Raw genomic sequence first — 22,753 nt, 5'->3', positions numbered from 1 at the left:
TGGCCTTGACATCCCTCGCCAGGTTCAATTCCAAGGCTGCCTTGGCTTTCCTTGTTTCCTCCCTGCATACCCTGACAGCGTTCTTATACTCTTCCCAAGCAGCCAGCCCCTTCTTCCGCATATTGTAAACTCCCTTCTTCCACCTGAGCTTTTTCAGAAGGTCCCTGCTCAGCCATGCAGGTCTCCTCCTTCCCTTGCCTGATTTCTTTCTCTTTGGGATGCACTGATCTGAGCTTGGAGGAAGTGACGCTTAAATAGCAGCCAGCTCTCTTGAGCCCCCTTACCCTCTAGAGCCCTCTCCCATGGGATTTGTCCAAGCAATTCCTTGAAGCAATCAAAGTTAGCCCTCCTGAAGTTTAAGGTTTCAACCCTACTTGTCATTTTGTCTGTACTGCACTTAATCCTGAACTCTTATCTTCTCATGATCGCTGCAGCCCAGTCTGCCCCCAACCTTAACATCCTCCACCAGTCCCTCTTTGTTTGTCAGTACCAGGTCCAGTAGTGCACCTCTCCTTGTAGGCTCTTCCACCACCTGAGTCAAAAAGTTGTCATCAATGCACTGGAGGAACTTCCTGGACTGTACATGCCCAGCTGTGTGGCCTTCCCAGCAGATATCAGGGTAGTTGAAGTCCCCCACGAGAATCAAGGCCTGTGATTGTGATTTTTCCCATTCATTAATTTTAAACACCACATTAAACTGCAGCTTTGACTGTACTTTCCAAGTGTGTGCAGAACACGAGCTAAAGCAAGAAACACCAGTTGTGCTTTTGGCTCTATTTTAGAGTGACTTGTGTGGCAGAGGTGAAGAGAGGAGACTGGTGATTGCTAGCACACACACCCCCGCCACCACCCCCCAGTTTAAGCAGCCAGCTTCTGGCACAAACTGGAGGAATTGCAGGATGGTTCTTAGTTTTAGGAACAATGGTTAGGTTTTATTCTGGCAGACAGAGAACTCGGCTCAGCACACATTTTATGTGGATGTTAGAAAAAAATAAGGTATTGTAGAGGGTCAATAAAAATACTTTCAAGATACTTTCCAAAGATACAAAACCCTTACACCCTATTGCTGAAAAATCTTATGTTATCTTTGAACTCCTTGTCCATCTCCTATGTGATGAAGTTGGCCTAGTACACTATCTTAGTATCAAAACAGTATCTTTGTTTTAAATTTCATACTAAAAATGGTCTAGTCCATGTTCTAGATATTCTAGTGATTCAAGTGCCACTGTACACTTTGCAGAAGTTCTTCAGTGAGTTCCACACATTTTTCCACAATATGAACAACTAGGTTTATACAAGAATATTCACATTCACCCTGAGAACTCCTTCTTGGTGCTCTGATGCTTTGGCTTATCTGACTTTTACAGAAAGCAGATGAACTTTTACAGTCTGCCCTGAACAGTGGTTGGTTGTGGCTTTTACTGAACAGGATGTGGAGGCAGTGATTCCCAAGTGTGAAAAAACGTTGTGGCCTATTTAGATCAAGTCTAATAAAATTTAATGCTTCCTCCTCTACCATCAGTTTTAGCGATTCGTGGATAGAGAACACCTTTCCCAGTCAACTTTAGGGACTTTGGTCACAACCTTAAATTGGTTTGGTAGCTGAAATGTAAAGATTAGAAATGGAGATGTAAGGGTGTTTGTTAGTTACTAACGGACAAGTTTTCCCAATGGATTAAGGTATTTTGCTTTAGCATGTAATCTCCTGAGAGAATGACTAGATCCAGGAGAATGGAATATCTGTATTTAGACAAAAGTGGATCTTGTTCTACTAACATTAAAATTGTTGTGTGGTTTGGCCTCAGCTGGCACCAAAGAACCACACAGACCCTCGCTCAACTCCCACAGCCGTGGGCAAAATTGGAAGAAAAAGGCAAAACTCGTGGGTTGAGATAAAGGCAGTTTAAGAGAACAGCAAAGGGAAGAGAAAACAATAACAATAACACCGGTAAAGGAATATACAAACGTGATTACAGTGCTGCCACTCACCGACCGGACCCAGACTGCTGCAGCCCGCCCCAAACTGAAACTTCCTTTCCCCTCCCCTGGCTAGCTCCCCCCTAAAACCTGGGCATGGCTCACATGGGATGGAATACCTGTGTGCCCTGCCGGCTCCTTGGGAAAATTAAGCCCACCCCTGCCGGAACCAGGAAAATTGTCTGTTCAGAGATTTGTAAGTGAAGACAGAACAGATATGCAATCAACTGTAGACCCTACTCAAAGGAAAAAAAAAAAAAATCATTAATTTAGTAGTTAGGCCATTGTAAGAAAGCACACAGACTTGGCATGTAAGTGAGTCATGATTCCCTCCCTAAAATCCATCAACCCTTTAGAATGTCCTTTGTCTTCTCTAACAAACAGTATAGGTCTGCACAGCAGAATGAAGTGCCTTGCAGACATTTCCTTGGTTTAGCCCTGCATGCCTGATTTTGTTAATGGAGCAGCATAATTGGTATTCTGTTTGGAATACTTATCCCTGATTGGAACTGGAGTATGGGGAATGAAGCAATGACTAACTTATTTTTTTAATAGACAACACAATATACACAATAATGTATATCTCTAAGGCCCATGGCACCCATATTTCCAACCCTGTTACTGTTGATTAAGATGAAATTTATTGTCAGATTTTCTGCTGGGTCACATACCTCTTATGACCCTGTTAACAATAAACTTGAAATCAGCAGATTTATTAATTTGTGAAATTACATGTTTATATGTGCATATATTTTAAAAGAAATGAATAAGGACGTGATCTTTCCTAGGATTTCCCGGAGAGAGGTGTGGCTTTGTAGAACGTGTGACATCTGCCTACATTTTATCCATTAAAATGTTCAGCACCTCACTGCAGTGATTCTTATCTTAAAATATTTGTTTTTCCTTTCTTTTGCAACTAAAATAATAACTGAGCCAGCAATTGCGTAACATTATCCATGAATTGGGAACTGCCTGCAGAGGGCATGTACAAAGAGCAAAGGGTTCTGTTGGATTTCCTGGACCTGTAATGAGCTCATGCTGGCAACAAACTCTTGAGCAGCTTCATGCGTTGCTAGATAGATGAATTTGAATCACAGTGAATGGTAAATGACAATGATGAGGCAGCATCAAAGTTTGGTTCAAAGAAGTATGCCTCTTTATCAGCATACAAGATGTGTTTTCTTTTGTGTTGAGTATACTTTATGAGCTTATGTGATGGTAAACAGTGTTATTATTAGTTATGGAAGCTATTCAGACTGTGTCAAAAGATATCAAAGTGTAAATTCAACTAGACTAATAAATAAGGTGAAGAATTCTAGTGCCATCTTGACACTGTTTAGCAATTGTAATTCTGGGATGTGTGCTAGAGCAGTGCTTAACTAAAAGATCTCGCTATGCAGTTTCTTATATCTGATCAATTCCCAGAAATATGCAGATGTATTAACCACACGGTTTTCAAGGTGCCAAATAACGTGAGCATTAATTCAGAAGTATGTTGCTTTCTAGTAACTTACCAAAAAACCAGATTCTTATTGCAAATGTTAGCTGAGCCTAGTGGCTCCAGGAGGACCTGGAGGAGGTCAGCAGCTGCACTTTCAGCTATACAAGCATACAGACCAGCAGCAGGTTCATTCACACCAGCCCCTTTCTCGCCCATCTCTATCTTTTCCCGTGCTTGCTGCACCAGAACACACTTTGATCCTTCTCTTTCTCCACTTTTGGCCTTTGCCCTTAACAACATCCCGTAGTAAGTCTTTAGCAATCCCTAAATTCAGATTAGGGAATTGCAGCCTGAAGCTAAAAACCACTTCGTTTTGATTTCTGAATCTGCTGATCTATGAGTTCTAATGATGCATCATAACGCTTTACTTTAAAATTTATTCTAATTTTGTTAGTTAGTTCGTTCTTACATTGTTTTGCTTTCAACTGCATTCCTGTATTGGCTGAACCCTGAACTGAATTAAAATAGTGTGCTTGAACATAAGCAGAATTTGCTAGCGTTTTGCAGTGCATGTTAGTTGCCTGCTGCCACTGAGTTGATAGCCTAGCTCATGGTGTGTGGAGGTAAGTGTTCTCCTATATTAGTTTGATGTGTCAGTGGCATGTATTTTTGTTATATTCTATTGTCTCCTGAAGCTGTTAGGGTGGATAACAAAAGTTTTTTTTCTTTTAATAATTTTATATCATTAATATTACAGAATCGTAGTCAAACATTTTTTTTCTTTTATAATGACACCAAAGTGCTGGTTTACTTCTGTACAAATTTGCATTCTTTCAGATGTTTCTTCTGTGGTAAGTAGTAGGTGACTCTCTTCTGTGAGCTATGGAGGCACCCATTTGCTGACCTGATGCACTCGCTAGGGAAGTGTGCTGCTTTCTGGGGGCTCATATCGCGGACGTCACCAAAAGACTACCAAACCTCGTGTAGTCCTCTGGCTATTATCTGCTCCTGCTGTTTCACATGGGCACCAGTGATGCAGCCGGGAGCAGCCTGAAGACTATCAGGAAAGATTATAGAGCCCTGGGAGCAGCGGTCAGAGACTCTAGGGCACAGGTAGTTTTTTCATCAGTCTTCCTGGTCAAAGGGAAAGGGAGTGATAGGGCCAGGGGAATCTGGCAAATCAATAAATGACTACAGGACTAGTGCCACAGCCAGGGGTTTGGCTACGTACACTATGGGACTTGCTTTGAGAAACCTGGTCTGCTGGGGCCTGATGGGCTTCAGCTGTCAGACAAGGGGAAGGACATCTTTGGCCAGAAGCTTGCCAAGCTTGTGAAGAGGGCAGTCGCTGGGTGAGGGGAACCACAATCCATCCCACTCCTACCAATATGATGCCAATACCAGTAATAGATGCCCAGAGCCTGGAGAAGGGTTGCAGGTCAGCTGGAGAGCACTTGGAGTGCAGCACAAAGGAAAACGAGCTGCTCCAGCCAGTAAGTAAGCTTAATTGGGGGCCCAATTTAAATGCCTCTATACAAACGCACAATGCATGAGGAATAAACAAGAGGAGTTAGACATGTGCAGGTGCTTGCAGGGCTATGATCTTATTGGCGTCACAGAGACATGGTGGGATGGTTTCTACGACTGGAGTGTCGGGATGGAAGGATACAGGCTCTTAAGGAGGGACAGGCAGGGGAGATTGAGGAGGGGGTGTTGCCCTCTATGTCAAGGACCAGCTGGAGTGCATGGAGCTCTTCCTGGGGATGACTGAGGAGCTGACTAAGAGCTTACGAGTCAAGAATAAAGGGAGAGCACGGACAGGTGATGTTACAGTGGGGGTCTGCTACAGGCCACCTAACCAGGAAGACCAAGTGGATAAGGCCCTCTATAGACCTATAGAATGTGAGCAGCCTCACATTCAGAAGCCCTGGTCCTCATGGGGGCCTTCAACCACTCCAAGATCTGTTGGAAGGACAACACAGCAGGGCATAAGCAGTCCAAGAGGTTCCTGGACTATGTTGATGATAACTTCTTTCTCCCAGTGATAGAGGAGCAAAAAATGAGAGATGCCATGCTGGACTTTGTTCTCACCAACGAGGAGGGGCTTGTGGGGAATGTGAAGCTCAAGGGCAGCCTTGGCTGGAGTGACCATGAGATGATGTAGTTCAAGATCCTTAGGGTGGTGAGGAGGGCGCAGAGTAAGCTTGCTCCCCTGGACTTCAGGAGAGCAGATGTTAGCCTCTTCAGGGTTCTGCTTGGCAGAGCACCATGGGTTAAAGCCCTGGAGGAAAGAGGGGCCCAAGGAAAGTGGCTAATATTCAAGAACCACCTCCTCCAAGCTCAGGAGCGAAGCATTCCGATGAAGAGGAAGTCAGGCAAAAGCTCCAGGAGGCCTGCACGGATAAACAAGGAGCTCCTGGACAATCTCAAAGAGAAAAGGGAAGCCTACAGAGGGTGGAAGCAAGGACAGGTAGCCTGGGAGGAATACAGAGAAATTGTCCAAGCAGCCAGGGATCAGGTTAGGAAAGCAAAGCCCAGATAGAGTTAAATGTGGCTAGGAACATCAAGTGCAACAAGAAAAGCTTCTATAGGCATGTCAGTGACAAAAGGAAAACTAGGGAAAATGGGTGCCCTCTCTGGAAGGAAATGGGAGACCTGGTCACCCAGGACATGGACAAGGCTGAGGTACTCAATGACTTTTTTGCCTTGGTCTTCATTGGCAAGGGATCTAGCCACACCACCTGAGTTGCAGAAGGCAAAGGCAGAATGAGGGAGAACGGGGAACGGCCCACCATAGTAGAAGGCAAGGTTTGAGACCATCTAAGGAAGCTGAAGGTGCACAAGTCCATGGGACTTGATGAGATTCATCTGTGGGTCCTGAGGGAACTGGTGGATGAAGTTGCCGAGAACTGACTGGAAAAGGGAAAATATAACCCTTTTTTAGAAAGGGAAAAAAGGAAGACCTCAGGAACTGGAGGCCAGTCAGTCTCACCTCTGTGCCCAGCAAGATCATGGAGCAGATCCTCCTGGAAACTATGCTAAAGCACACGGAAAATAAGGAGGTTATTGGAGACAGTCAACATGGCTTCACTAAGGGCAAATTGTGTCTGACAATTTTGGCCTTCTACAATGGTGTTACAGCATTGGTGGATAAGGGAAGAGCAAGTGACGTCATCTACCTGGACTTGTGCAAAGCATTTGTCCTGCATGACATCCTTGTCTCTAAATTGGAGAGACACGAATTTGATGGATGGCCCACTTGGTGGATAAGGAATTGGCTAGATGGCTGCACTCAGAGTTGTGGTCATTGGCACAATGTCGAAGTGGTGAGCAGTGACGAGTGGCATTCCTTACGGGTCAGTACTGGAACCAGTATTATTTAACAACTTTGTTGGCAACATGGATAGTGGGACTGAGTGCGCTCTCAGCAAGTTTGCTGACAACGCCAAGCTTTGTGGGGTGGTCAACACGCTGGAGGGAAGGGACACCATCCAGAGAGACCTGGGCAGCCTTGAGAGGCGGGCCCATGAGAACATCATGAAGTTCAACAAGGCCAAGTGCAAGGTCTTGCACGTGGGCCAGGGCAATCCCATGCACAAATACAGGCTGGGCAGAGAACGGGTTGAGAGCAGCACTGAGGAGAAGGACTTGGTGATGTTGGTAGATGAGCTCAACATGACTGGGCAATGTGCGCTTGCAGCCCAGAAGGCCAACCGCATCCTGGGCTGCATCAAAAGAAGTGTGGCCAGCAGGTCAATGGAGGTGATTCTGCCCCTCTACTCTCATGAGACCCCACCTGGCGTACTGCGTCCAGCTCTGGGGCCCCCAACGTAAGAAGGACATCGACCTGTTGGAGCAAGTCCAGAGGGGGCCCACGAAGATGATCAGAGGGCTGGAGCACCTCTCCTATGAAGACAGGCTGAGAGAGTTGAGGTGGCTGAGCCCGGAGAAGAGAAGACTCCGGGGAGACCTTATAGCAGCCTTTCAGTACTTAAAGAGGGCCTATAGAAAAGGTGGAGAGGGACTCTTTATCAGGGAGTATAGTGATAGGACGAGGGGTAATGGTTTTAAACTGAAAGAGGGTAGATTTAGATTAGATATTAGGAAGAAATTCTTTACTCTGAGGGTGGTGGGGCACTGGAACAGGTTCCCGAGAGAGGTTGTGGATACTGCATCCCTGGAGGTGTTCAAGACCAGGCTGGATGGAGCTTTGAGCAACCCGGTCTAGTTGGTAGGTGTCCCTGCCCATGGCATGGAGGGTTGGAGTTAGATGATCTTTAAGGTCCCGTCCAACTGTAACCATTCTATGATTCTACAATTTTAAGCTGTAGACATACCTGTGTGTACATGAAGTGTGTGTGTGTCTTTTAGGCTGTTGGGGTGAAAAAATACTGAGTAATTGAAGAAGTTCAGAAAACTATTTCATCTGATTGGTGATGGTTCGTTGAGCTGTAGTAAGCTTCATGTTTAAAAGCTAAAACAAGATGACTAAATACTTCTGTCTTAATATTTTTGAGAAGTGGAAGGAAAGGGTTTAAGAATATGCACTGAATGGATATGCATGTGTCTACTGTATGTATCAAATGCTATGCATACAAAAACTATTTCTTTACAAATACTAATGCATCAGATGCGTGACTAGTCTTCCCTCCTGCTTCAAAAATCATTTGATTAGGTGTACATGCCTGCTGGAGAGTTGTGCTTTGGTCCAAAGTGGCATTGCTTTATTCAGCTGTGGATAATTAAACTTGAAATAGCAATTCTGATGTTGTGTGGTGCCTCTCAACTGAATTGTCAAAATAACCCATGTTTGGAGAATTATAACAGTAAGAATTAGGCACGAATTTGTTGACTAGTGCTTTTCTGGTACATCTGGGCGTTTCCTGTATTACTTTTTGGCTAAAGAATTGAAGGTGGTCGCTATTTTGACTTTATTTCTGATCTGCAACTTCAAGGGGTTTATAAAGAAATAGTTGTGTGCCAGCTGAAAGGAGCTCTTAGCCTTGACATTTGTCATTCCAGCTTAAATAAAGGGGGCTAGGCGGTAACAGGTTCAAGTAAGTGGATTTGTTATGTTAGTCTTATAGTAGCAGCCCTTCAAGAATGTGTTAAGCAGCAAGGAGCCACTAAGATTTTCGTAGCAAATTTGCAAATGTATCTCAAACTGAACTTGTTGCATTGTTCTGTATGGATCCTTCATTTATGAGATTCTGGATCCTTACAAGATGAGAAACAGACAGATCTGTATCTTGTGTCTGTATCATATGTATCTCTGTTATATACTGATGTATGTTGAAATGATTTCTGGGTCAGATGCTGGGTTTGTGACTCAAACTTTTGCTGGTTTGTGTCCAGATATTTGAACATTAACCTTAATTATGTAACTATCATTTTCTTGCTAAACACAGTTCATACAAAATAAGAAATATTCAGCTGTTAACAGGATTGTCTATACTCTGTGATTTGATTTGCTTTTACTTAAGGTCATGGTTTTATTTCAGAAATGCACTTTTTTAAAAAAATATATTTCAGTGTAAATAGTTGATATATTCTGTGAATCATAATGACATACAGTCAGAACCTACCTCATCTAGAACTGCTGCCTACCTTTTATTTCAGCAATGTAATTTGTCCCTTAAGAATTAAGATGAAGTAGCAAAAGCTAAATTGTTGGTTTATTTAGGTTTCGGTATTTCACAGCATCTTCTTTTTCTCCTCCTATGTTACTCACCTCTCCCCAAGATTCCTGCTTCTTATAGACATGGATCTGTAGAGTGAATTATGCATATATAGGCATCATAAAGGAACAAAGATGATCATAAATAGCTCTTGTAACTTGATAGAGTTTAATACATGAGGGAGGCAATATTTTAAGTCCCTGAAAATGAATTAAATTGTAGTAGCATTAAATGATTTGTGTGTTGTGGTGATGACTGATACATATATTTCTCCACAAGAGGACTGAATCAGTGTGAAAACTCAGTGTTCTTCTGAACTTAATATGAGAAATGTTAAATTGCAGTGAAAGACTAAGAAAGAACCTTTCTAAACCTGAATCCTAGCTCATTACATGAGATTAAGCAAGCTGTTTGCTTTTCTTGGTTTCCGTTTCCTTACCTATAGAACATACCTCTGTCCAGACTAGAAGCATTTCAAGGTCCGTGTTCTTCAGTCTGTGCGTAATGCTTTGATTCTGTGCATCCAACAGACAAATTTAAGTTGAACTACAGTTGCTGTACACTTAACACCTATATAGTAGTGTGGGTGGTTCTGCCCAGGAATGGCAAATCATCTTTCTAAAGTAAGATATATTTTTGGTTAAGTTCAGAACAGAATTTTAGTGTTGTATCCCAGGTATTGAATGGACTCCTCTGATAAAGTCAAATTCTGATTTTAGTTATACTGATCATAATACTGCCTTAAATTCAGCGGTTCTAAACCAGACAAGTGGTACTTTTTAAACCTGTCTGTTCTATAGCAGAGCTCTCTCGATATCTAGTCTTAGCCTGTGTTCCTGAGAGCACTTTGTTACAGAACAAAACCACTTCTTAGATGGTTCCTGATAAATACCAGAGCTTGTAGCTTTGAGATGTGCAGGAAGACATTTACAGTCTTTGTTTATTACCACATTTTGTTAAACAGATTTCTAAATCTATTTCTATACTGCCACACATGTCATTTCAGACTGCAGCCAGAATTAATTTTTCCAGTGGTGGAGCAGGGCAGAACAAGCTGTTTCAAACCATTTGGGTAACTGTCTTTCACAATCTTTGGATATTTTGTTGATGAAAACATAAATTTTTGCAGTTTTGAAGACTGGCTTTGTAGTTCATGAGCTTTCAAGGCAATGCGTGAAAATAATTTTGTTTAAGTTAAGGTTGTTCAATACTTTGTGAGAGTTACAACAGTCTCACAAGTGAGCATGAATGCACAGTAGAAAACTGTGATTAAAGTACATGGAAAACAAATTATTTTAACGTGTTGCTTATTTCTGGTTTTAGGTGTCAATATAAAAAATGTCCAGATGATTGCACAGATCACAGAACTGTGTGCTGCCCTAAATATTAAAAAACATTTTTGTAAATGAAGAGATATTTGCACTTTGGAGTTGCTGTTTCTTTTTAACTAATGCTTTTTTCCATATTGCTTTCAGCAGCTGTTTTCAATGTTCATCTTGGTGAACCTATTAAAAAACAATAATTAAACAATTAAAGTACACCCATAGTATGGGTTTCCATTGCCTTAGATGCATAGAATCAGTGAAGTTAAGTTAGAGTGGTTTTCCTGACACTAGCAGAGCTTTTTAAGTAGTGCAGACAGCTTTTGATTTATTCAGTACTGGTTTTCCTTCCTCTCTCCTTACAGAAATCTGGATGCAAGAGAAAAATTGAATGATTTCTCAGTGGTTCTGTTTAATCAGTATACTTCAAGGTATCTGTTACCCTGAGATATGCAGGAAATTCAGTCTCTCATCCATAGATGCAGATTTAGACAAATGTGTCTAAACTAGAATAACAATTTTACACAGAGTAATCCTTTTTAAAAAAAAAAAAACTGTAGCTAAAGTATTTTTGATCAGTATATGGTGAGCCAAATTCTGCCCATGGATATCTCTTTGGAAGCTCCTATGACTTCTTTTCTAGTGTTGCAGTTCAGTGACAATAGAGCTAGTTTTAAATAATTAAGAAGGGCAGAAATCTCTGACATCTGATGTCAAGAGCAAAGAAAAAACTTCTTTCTGAAGATGAATTCCCCAAACTAAAATCACCATCTCAACATTGTTTTAATCAAAGCATTTATTATTTTAAGCTGCAGGGTGAAGTTATCTGCCTTTCGCTGCCAGAAACATGAATGTATCTGAACTTGTGGCCTCTTCCCATGTGTGCTTGTGTCATCCAAACTGCATCAGATGTCTCTGAAATGTGTTAGAGTTTGTGTAAAACTTGGTTTGCTTCATTTCATTATTTCCTATGAAGACTAGTATTTCCAGAAGTTTTCTAAGCTTGTTCACAGCTGACACCCATTTAGCAATGACTGCATCCTTTAGAATGGCTGCAGTTCTTGTGTACTTTAGAAGAAACTTAGGCCATTCAGGTAAGATTGAATTAAAAGACAAAATTCCTGAAAAAAGAAGGGCTTTTCTTTTCTTTTCTTTTTTTTCTTTTCTTTTCTTTTTTTTTTTTTTCTTTTTTGGCTATGTAATATGATCCGTTCTATTAGCTTTTTGAAGTAGTTGAACCTTTTCTGGGAAGAGGCACAAAAAAGTCTGAACTGTGGGTAAGATGAAGAGAGATTCTTTCCTGTAAAGATTTAAAAAATATTTTGCAAAATTTTATTTTTCCTGGGAGAAAATGCATATGGGTTAAAATTAAAAGAAATGTGAATGTCAAAGTCTGGAAAATGCAATTTGTCACTGAGATGAACTTAGGAATAAGAAAATCGCTTAAACTGTTGTTCTCCTGTTGCATGCAACATTATTTCTACTGGAACAGTACTCAGAGATTCCAGTGAAAGTCACCACCCTTTGTGGGTTTTACAGAAATATTAGTCCCTTGCTCTTAAATGTTAGTAATAACTTTACTTTCATAAAACGTATTCAAATCTGTGAAAGTACTTAATAGTTAAATCTCAGAGTAAGTCTCTGGAAAAAGGTGAGCTCTTTACTGAGCAACTGCTTACAACAGGAAAACTAAGATGTATAGCTTAAAACGGAATACAGAAAATATTGTAGGAAAAATTCCTCCAGCTCCTGTCAGGAGAGTAGATATCTCTGATGGTACTCTTCAGGCTTTACCCTCTTATTACTTCACCTGTTTCAATTTTCTGTTTTGCCATCGTGTCTTCCTCTTCATCTGGGTTTTCATTCCCCTTCGCTTTCCAAGTAATGTTTGCATTGAAACGTTACATGTATGTCCTGCCATGTTCACCTCTTTGTTGTGTCCCAGTCAAAAAGAATTGCCACATATTTTGTGCATGGACTTATTATTTTTCCTAATGGCTAGAATATTTCTGAATGATTGGTGTATAAACCTTAAAGCAAACATGCTGGAAGATCACGAAGACTGGATAACATGTCAAGCATTCGCTGAATATTGGACTTTTTATTAATTATCGGTTAACCCCTTTCTCAAATAAATAGCACATCTATACTAATTTCTGCTTTCTTTATTTACAGATGCAGAGCCACGGTATTTGGTTTCAGTAAGACCAGCACGCGTTTCAAATAACAAGAAATCTTGTTCAGGTATTTTACCATTCCTGCATCTCTTTCTTAAAAGTTAAAGGAAGACAGAATCTTTTACTGGGTTTCTCTGAAAAGATGTTTGTAACTGTATGTGTCTGACTGGGATGCACAAATTCCACATGTGGGAAGGTAAAATATAGGACAGTATTTCCTAGTCAGTAATTAGTCACACATGTGGTGTTCAAAACATGAAGTACCTAAAGATTGTTCTTGGAAAAGTTCTTACAAATGAGAATTGAAATGTAAAATACTAATTTCTGATGTTTAAAGAGGTCACAAGTGCATGCAAAAAAAAGTAAAAGTTTTTAAATACAATGATCTGGTGTTTTGAGTCACTCTTCCCAAACTACCACTGAGGATTCCTTCATCCGTGGACATATTAATGACCCTTGTTTCTCGTTGGAAAATGGTGACACACGTACGTGTGTGCGCGCATGTGTATCTGTAAATCAGTATTAAGTCCTAAGTTTGCCGATGCAAGGAATTAAGGAAAGAGGGATTTTTCTTGTTTAAACTGTACATAGCAGAGCAGAAATCTGAATTCGATTCTCATCTGTTCCAAACACTTTCTATATGACCTTATTCATGTCATTAATATTGTTAGGTTTTAGTTCATTACTTTAATATGGAGATGACTCTCAGGATCACTGGACTATTGCAAAGAATAAACTGATAGTGTATGTGTATATATTTATAATTTGAGACAAACTTTTTAGCAGGGTCTGTTGCGATAGGACAAGGGGTAATGGTATTAAACTAAAAGAGGGTAGATTCATGCTAGATGTATGGAAGAAATTTATTTAGGACGAGGGTGGTGAAACATGGGAACAGGTTGCCCAGAGAGGTGGTAGATGCCCCATCCCTGGAAACATTCAAGGTCAGGTTGGACAGGGCTCTGAGCAACCTGATCTGGTTGAAGACACCCCTGCTTATTGCAAGGGGCTTGAACTAGATGACCTTTAAAGATCCCTCCTAACCCAAACTGTTCTGATTCTATGATCTTTATAGGATTCTTTTTCTAATTCCTGGTAACTGCTTGGGATTAATTTCTTTTTGCTCCTGGCCAGATGTAAAACAGTATGTCTGGAAAGATTTTGAAAAGTGATTTACCTCTCAGATGCCGTGTGTCTGTGTGTGTGTGTGTGTATATATATATATATATAAACACAAAACCAAAAAAATGCCCAATGAACTATTTGGACATTATTAATTTTTGTATATACAGTCTGCAGAAACTGATTTGTGGAATAAGATTCAGATAATTGATTTTTCAGTCCAGCAGGCAAAGGTGTAAGAATAGCTGTTGGTTTAATGCTAGCTAGGTATATGGCAGGTATTTTAGTAGTGAGAATAGTTAAATTACCAAGAATTGTGGTGGAGTCTGAGTTGCTGCAATTTTAAATTTAAAAATGAAGACTGGTTACATTTCTAGAAGAGATGCTAGTTCAAACTGCAGTTAATACAGAGGAGTTGTATGGTTTGTATTCATATAGATCAAAATAGATGATCACCGAGGTAAGTCCTGGTTTCACAGTGTATAAATCATTACAGTATCTAACGGGAAACTAATGGCATTATAAGAGTCATAATCAAAATCATATATAGGTCATCCCAAAACCCAGTATGTTTTCAAGTCATATGAGAGCCTGTTTTTTCTTTTCCTTAAAACTCAGATATTTATCATGTTTTCTCAAAAGGTGATCAAGAAAAGGATTTTCCTATAGATAGCAGATTTGCCAGATAGTTTGGTGAATGACCAAGCTGTTGGTTTTAAGTTTTTCTTTAAAAATGGAGAAAGACTATAGGAACTGGTCCAGAAAACAAGAAAATTATTCAGAAATTTGCCCTGTGGAAGTATCATATGTTCAACAATATTTCATAGCATGTCATACTTTGTCTTATGGGTAGAGAGTGGGTTGGTTTGTTTGTAGGGTTTTTGTGGCAACGCGTTTATCATCAGTATAAAGTAAAAACTCACATGATTAACATTTCTAAATGCACACGCATGCATTGGTTTAAAGTACAAATCAGACTTTCATTGAGGCTTCAAGAGGCATGAAAAGAAAGTTAGTCAAATCTGTTTCACAACGGTGAAAAATATAACCTTTAGATCAGTGGCTTATAAACTTTTAGGGAATTTGTGGTCACCTGTACATTTTGAGGAGATACAGAGCCTTTTGATTTTTTAAGTATGTGGTGTGATGTAAAGAATATATTAATTTCCTTTAATTAATCATCTTTCAAACACCAAAGGTTCTGCTTAGGCTTGTAGCAGTCCACAAACTACATGTTCATAATAGTTGCTCTAGATCATTTCTTCATTTCCAACTATTAGCTTTTAAACTTTATTTAAAGAAAGTTCTTCCAACGTATGAGAGTTGTGCTACTTCATTCAGAGCAAAGCTGAAGTTAAGTATCATGCAAAAGCTGAACATTTTCAATGTAGTAGGTGGTTAAAAGAGAAAAACTCCCCCATGTACTGACACTGACTCAGATCTGCTGACAGTTAAAAACAAATGAATTTTTGTAGGTTTTATTTTGCTCTTGATGAAGAATGCTGTAGAAAGTATGAGTTATCTATGCACATAATTGCAGTGTTACTAAGACTCCTGCCAAGAAGTTGATATTTCTCTCACACATGCACAAAGACTTCCTAATGTCCTGAACTCTGTGTAACACATTCTGTAATGCAGTCCAAGACAGCCAGAGCTTTAAAGTTAATTGGCGTATAGCTTATTCTTATACTAAGCATACCAAAACCACCTGCTGTTCATTTTCAAAAACTAGATTTAACTGAAACATAGGCTGAAAAAAAAGAAATAGTTAAAACTTATAGTAAGACAAAATTGAAACAAAGTTTAGTAAACGAGTCTTCCTTCTACCCACCAAATAATAGTGAGAATTTCTTTAGGTTTACCCTGGATCTGCAAGTCTGGAAGCGAAGTCTTGCAGTTTCTTCCTAGATTGAAAGATATGCTGTGCAAGTCCAGAGGGGACCTAAAAAAATAGTCTTTTTAAGGCTTGTGTGTCTGATACCTGCTTTCTAAAGCAGTCTCATATTCTGTGCTCCTGCTGGCTGCATCATTCCTTCCTTTATGCCAACTTTGTTTTGCGCATCTTTCCTCTGTTCATGCTCAGCTGGCTTCAGAGAAGGAGCATTCTCCCTTCCTTGAAGATGTTTCACTTGCCTCAACAAGAAGCCAACAAACAGATCACACTGTCTCTACCCCCTTTTTTAAATCATACATTAGAAATGGTGACTTTGAAAAAGAGAGAACTTTTGTACCTTTCCCTTCAAATATAGAAGTAGGTCTTCATTTACTTGATTTTTCAACTGCAAAAACTTCCCCCTACATAATGCAGGAGAGAGAAACTGACTTGTAATTGGAATTATATGTTTCTTATGTAGGTCGGACCAAGACTCAAAAGCCTCTGCAGCTGGTAGTTGGCACTCTCACCCCAACCTCTGTGTTCCTCTCTTGGGGCATCCTAGTCAACCCTCAACATGACTGGACAGCAACAAGTAACTGTGCTAGCGACAGGTAACATAACTGAAAACCATTTTTTATTATGATCGTGATTTAATCCAGTATAGTTAGTTATCTGGTGTGGTGGAAATAAGTTTGACAGTGGAAATTAAAAAGTTGGAAGCAATAGTTCTGAATGTGAAGTAAGTTTTCTCGTTTACTTAAATCAGTGAGTCTCAGTTCTTTACTTGTCTTGAGTACAAATTTAGTCAGACATCTACATGCTGAAGTACAAATCTTGCCATTGTTTGTTCTTCTTAAACCAATGGCCTTGGCTTTATCTTCATTTGTATTTGAATGAATTGAAAGAAACTTTATTAAATCATAGGAAATTTATTGCTTTAAAATAGACCAAATAGAAGTAAAGTAAGTCTTCTTCTGTTCTGTGGTAGGGGAATGATACCTTGTTTTAATGCTATTTGATTTTTGTTTCCTGTATTTGGTCTTAACACTGCACTACTTTCCTGATATTGATACAGTACAGCTTTCATTAATTTTCTGTTGCAAGTAAAAGAATATCTCTTCTACTATAACATTTTTGATTTGCTGTAATTATTTAATGAATGGTTCAGTAGGTGGGGAGTTCAGGAAGACTCACGAAGTAGCAGTTTCAAGAGAAGTCACAGTGCTGGGTAGCTTTTCAGTTAAGTGCACCATTACATTTTAGGCAATTCTTGGCAGATGACTAACATTCATCTGCTGTGATTATTGAAATTGTTAATACAGATGTTTTTCCTGCTCTATCATTTCGGTATTTTCTTTGTATTCTTCCTTTTATGACAGAAGATTTTTTTTTTTTGTCTTCATATACATCCTGCGAAGCTCCATTCCACTCAGCAGTGTTTTGTAAAACCGAGAAGAAACTTCGTGCACCTGTGTTTGGGATGCATCTACATCTAGTATGCAACTTAGTATACAACTGTCATCTTTTGGTTTTTTAAGGCATCCTTACATTATTGAGAACACTTTTTTTTTTCCTATCCATCTAATCTTTGTCTAATTTTTAGCTGTCTAATTTAGACTTTAGTCTGCTTACTTTGGTGTTGGTAATAAAGCTCCCATTGATACCATTAAAATGGATGTCAAACATAGATTATGTTGAAAAAAAACATCCCATGTAGCCAATATAACCTTTTTCTTACCTCCCATAAGTTTTGGACCAACTCTTTTCAAGCTTCAAAAATTTCTCATTAACAAATTTGGATCTTCATCACCAGCCAGAATTTAAAATGCTGTTGAAAAAACATTAATGTTTATTAGGAAATTGTTATGCAATATTAGGAAATGTCCAAGCATGTGACTTAATTGGATATTTTTTTTTTCAGTAGAAATAAAAGTTAGTTTGGTCTTAAATTTTGTGCTCTCAATCAAGAAAGAAACAAATAATTTCCTGCAGTTAGAAATCAATGAAACGAGCTGATCGTGAAGGAGCCTGTAAAGTGTTCTGCCCACATAATGATTTTAGCACCAATTTTACAATGGAAGTTATCTTCTCTATGTGCTATGATGGCACCAAAATTACAGCACCCATTGTGCAGCTGGAATGAAGAACACTTTAGAAGAAGCCTATATCCTGTATTAATCCACCTGGAGGTTCAAAGCATGTGGTACCCACCACAATGCCTTAAACTCTGGGTTTTCTCCTCAGTAACTGAATATTCTTGTTGGACATTCATTGATTCCAAGTTTGAACAATTTTTTTAACATAGTATATGATGTTTTCCACAGTGCAGTGCTACTGGTGTCTTGCTATGTTTAGAATATATTCTGCATGTTTGTTTTTAACAGATCTTTGTGTCAAGTAATGGTATGCACTTCCCAAAATTCTGGTTCTTTAATTAAGTGTTGTTTAGTCCAGTTAGCTGATTTCTCTCAGGTGTTTATTTTTAAGGTGCCCTCGATTTTAGTGAAATGTTGACAGGCTGTACTGAAGTACTGCCTATGTATTTCCCTTTTGCCCCCATAAGAAGACTTGCCTATAAGAGTTGTATTGTTCAGTTTATTTGAATATTTCCTTGTATTTCAACTGTAAAGATACACAGACACTCATGAGTAGCTAGTTTAGAAACACTTCAATCAAATTACAAATGGTCATATCAAAGTATGAGTTATATACCTAAAGCGGATTTCTATTTTGCAATCAAGCATAACAATAAAGTTAAGGAAAAAACAGATCACTTAAGTGGTGCTCTTATTTTGTTTACCTTTACTGGACCAAAATGCTTCTGGTTTGTATAAATGATGAGAACAGTTCTCCACATGACCATAGTGTGTATTTCTACAATTCCAAGCAGAGACTGGATTCAAATATATTCTTAGTCAGTATACAGAAGAAAAATTATTAATTTGTGATAGTAATGTGAATGATAATAGATAATGCATGATAATAAAAAATTAGGAAGTAGCACATCCTTAGCAAGTTAGCATCCTGTTAAACGTAGAAGACTTAAAATCATATAATGCATTCATCAACATTTGTATTTATTGCAGGGACAGTCGTCTTCACTCACTTGATCATTTTTCATCTGGCATGTTCTCCTTACTGTGATGTGTTGAAATGTACTGTTAATCATCCTCAAGATTGTTGTATAGTGACTAACCTCTAATCTTTGACATTGGCAGTATGTGGCAATTATGACCTCTTAACTCAGTCTGTCGGTTAATGTCCCACCAAGTTTTAGATTTGTAACTCTGTATGACCTGAAATGGCGTCACTGTTCTCAGCCTCAGATTTTACCATCTCCGGATGGACGTTAGGCTTTTATACAAATGTTGCATAATATAAGTTAGTTAAATATGTTACTGACTCAGAAGATGAAAACCATATGGAACAGCATGGATCCGTTGGCCAAGATTTTCTCTAGTGCGAGTCTGACCATAGTGGAATATTCCTTAGAATATATGGTTTTGTGAGCAAATGGGTTTTGGATAAGAGATGCCATGTTCTCAAAGAGCACTGGTATCTTTTATTGCTTCAGTGAAATTATTGCTTGCTTATTGAGGGCACATAGTGTTCCTCTGGACCTACAAAGTGCTTTTTAAGAAACTCTAATGAAGAAAAAGTTCCCGTGCCATTTTTCGACAAACCATTCTTTGGTTGCTTAGTTCTCTGGAGATTAAGGGCATATGCCAATAGAGTGCTACATACTTCCTGCAAGATAACCCCAAACCCTAATTAGCTGTGGAAGCAAAGATAATCACTGCCATTTGTGTGGACCAAAGTTCTTTGCAAGGTCAAATTTTAAAGCCACCTTGAAGTGGCTATCATTTCTAGTCAGACCCTTAGCACTAGAACGCAAAACAAAGCAAAACAAAAAGACCCAAAGCAAAAAAATCAAGTGATTAGTTTTATGTAACTGATAAAAACTACGTAATACCGAAAAGTTTCCACCAACAATGTGGAGTTAGCTTTCTCAGCACCTTCTGTTTTCTGACACCAGTATCAGGTAGTTGATGAAGGAGGACTGGCAAAGTCAGGACGACCCGCTGCACTGTCACATTCAGTTCCTCTTTATATATTTGCAAGAGAGTAGAGAGACTGTCTGCCTTTCAAAGTCCAAACAACCATCAGTGAACAGAGTTGTTATAATAAACATACTGGGGCTATGTTTACTGTTTATTTAGGTCGGAAAAAGAGAGTATAGACTATTGTATAGACTTTTTTTGTCCTTTCCCGCGGTTAGAACAACTCCACAGATCCCAAAATGGAGCAGGGGGTCAAAAAAGGCAGAGTTTCACTTTCATTTTTTTAGGAGGGGGAGTGAGGGGAAGGAACAGAATATGTTTTTCCCATTCAAGACAAAAACAGGGTTTGTAGATAGAATACTATATTTTACTGTTGAGTGGATTGTGTAAAAAAACAAACACGCTTTCAGATGCATATGAAGTAAAAATTTAAAACCTGAAGATACGTTTTTTCACTAAATATATTTAAGAACTTTGACAAATTCACATTTATATTTTTTTAAATATGTTTGCCTGTGATTTAAATTTCCTAATGTCATACTTGCAAGTAGTATGGATTTTATGTTTTACTTCATTTGTATCTGATGCTTTAAAAAAAAAGGTAAGAAAAATAGAGAGGGAAAAACAGAGAAGAATCCATACTTACTCTTTATGTTATACAGCACATAGAAGTAGGGTTTTTAAAACTCTAAATTCAGAAAGATATGCACATGCATCTCCTTTTGTACCTATCTACAAATCTGTGTCACTATGCAGTTGCCAACTTAATCATACTTTGTGTTGCAAATATCATAGAAAATGTATTTTAAACCTAGCAGAAAGGAAAACATACTGCAGCAAACAAACTTTTTGCATTTCAGATGCTTTTGAGTTACTGCTGTGGGAGTATATGCTGAAAGTTTGTTTAAACATGGAAAGATTTGTTGGCGGTCAGCCTCTCATTCTTCACAACCTCTAACTCTTCAATTCATTTCAGTCCTACTAAAAAATTCAAGTGAAAAAAGTGAATGTTAGTGATTATGTAAAGGTGAAAACTAAATCAGAAAGTGCTTCGCGAACTTAACTGGTAGCCATCAGTGATGCAACCCTTTACATCTTTTTATCTATGTCAGCATCTGTTACGTTAAAGTAAACTTGGCAGCAAAAAGGAAACAATATAATCAGTTTCATGTGCCAATTTGTGAAACACTCAGAATCTGAAAAATTGTGGTTCAAATAATTTCTTTTAGTACTTTCTTACACTAAATGCATGCTGCGCTTCTAATGAAGTCTAGCTATAAACAAATAAATAAATATATGTGTATGATAAGTCTGATTACATAGCTATGCACAAAAGTGCAATAAGTTTTATAATCTGTTATCTATGGCAACACAAAATCACAGAGCAGGAATGTTCTTATATCTCCAAGGCTTAATTGTTTGTTTAGTGTTATGTGTGACTAAAATAGTCATGATTAAATTGTTTGGAGTTTTGGTTTGGATCTGGTTCCAAATAAACCCATGATATTTATACAAACTGACCTAGTCTGGAAATCTCATAAAACCATCTGCCTTATAAGATTTCCAGTATCTAATTGTTTGTGCCCAAATATTTGACTGTGCAAGCATTTTCTGGGAATCTGGCTGAAAAGAGATTTGGTTAACAATTGGACAAATAGCACTGGAATTCTTGGCAAGACAGTGTCATTCATACTGGTATATGAAAACCTAATATTTTGCCTATCCATCCTAGAATTTTTTTTTCCTCTTAGCAGCAAGCCAGATTTCCTTAATTTCAAAAGCAAAACCCCTGTGTGCTGCTTCTTTAAAATGGTCATCATATTTTGATTTCTTGAGTAATAAAAGGCTAGCTCTAAGCTGACAAAAAAAGGTTTCACTGCCTTGCATTGTAGAGTTTAAAAAAAAACCACTGTGTAAACTGAACATAGAAAGGGTAGGAACATCCTTTTGTATCGGGCTGATAGTCTTTTACATAGACTTTGCAGATATAGTAATCGCTACGGTGGTTGGCCTATGGAGTAATATCATACTTTTGTGGCTTCCTTTAAATGACGAGATTGGTTTTGCTGCTTTTATTTCTGCCATTATTTCACATTTTGTGTGCATCATAGGTGGAGGCAAGTGAAGTCAGAATAGTGTAAAAGAATACTTAAAGCTCGTTAATGTAGAGAGAGTTTTGAGAATGCAGACATTAAACATATCATCATGTTGCGCAAATGCATACAGAGAGAGGCTGTCTTGGTGAATGTAGGCTCTTTATTTCTTTCCGGTGGTTATTTTTTTTAGTTGGTGTGATTACAGCAATTAACTCACCTGCTTATGACACCTCCTGTTTAAATTATTGGAGTTTATTATCCTTTTAGTTGTCTAGTAAAAAGGGAGGAGATAAAATTTCCCAACAGTTCCCACGGTGGTTTGATTGGATGTGTCTTCTGATGAGTGAAACATGGCCTGTTAGGGAGAGAGGGAGAGAGATTAATTTTTGTGGAGCTTAACAAAAGAGCTCTAATATTTTATAGAGCGCTAGCTGGAAAAGAAACGAAGTGAACCCTGAAATCTTGATTAGTATTTGTTGTAAATAGGAATACAAGTGCTATTCAATGAACATTGTTCTGATGAAATGTACCATTCTCATATCCCTCACCAAAACAAATAAAGAATCAAAATTAAAAGCAGGTAAATATTGCCAGGTCTTTGTACATGCTGAGAACCTAAAATAAATTCTCACCCAGTGAGAGGTGTGCCACCTCCTTGCTGAAACATCAGACTAGCATTCACAGCTGTAAATTGCATTGCTGGGACTGTTCCAATTACACTTTACCTGAATAGTGTATTACTCTCATCGTAGCTATTAGGGGCCTGTGGTATGCAATCAGTTTTTCATGGTCTTACCTCACAGAGATAATGGGGGAAGTGTTTTGTCTGAGAAACAGTGTAGCGTACCTTCCCCCTATATGTGAGTGTGGCTGTACTCCGTTTCAGCCTGCCTTCTATCATTTTTTTGGGCAATCTATGGAGAGGTTTCTCTGAATGTTTGCAATCCAGGAGGAGCATTTTTGCAGCTTCCAATAAACATAGCAGGTCAGCTGCACAAATGTT

The 22,753-nt window shown here is 38.8% G+C and overlaps 1 protein-coding gene across 1 annotated transcript in view; it reads left to right on the top strand.

Annotated features, from left to right (window-relative positions):
* The first annotated feature begins 4,806 nt into the window (after nt 1–4,806).
* Nucleotides 4,807–22,753, top strand: part of ABI3BP (ABI family, member 3 (NESH) binding protein) — a 143,411-nt gene continuing 125,464 nt past the window's right edge. The window contains exons 1-2 of the mRNA XM_009891656.1: nt 4,807–4,915; nt 16,072–16,204. Coding sequence (XP_009889958.1) covers nt 4,807–4,915; nt 16,072–16,204 — 242 coding nt within the window. The remainder of the gene's footprint in view (nt 4,916–16,071; nt 16,205–22,753) is intronic.

Source organism: Charadrius vociferus, unplaced genomic scaffold (genome assembly GCF_000708025.1).
Source record: "Charadrius vociferus isolate BGI_N301 unplaced genomic scaffold, ASM70802v2 scaffold329, whole genome shotgun sequence".
Taxonomy (NCBI): domain Eukaryota; kingdom Metazoa; phylum Chordata; class Aves; order Charadriiformes; family Charadriidae; genus Charadrius; species Charadrius vociferus.
This window is presented reverse-complemented; position numbering and strand designations above follow the sequence as displayed.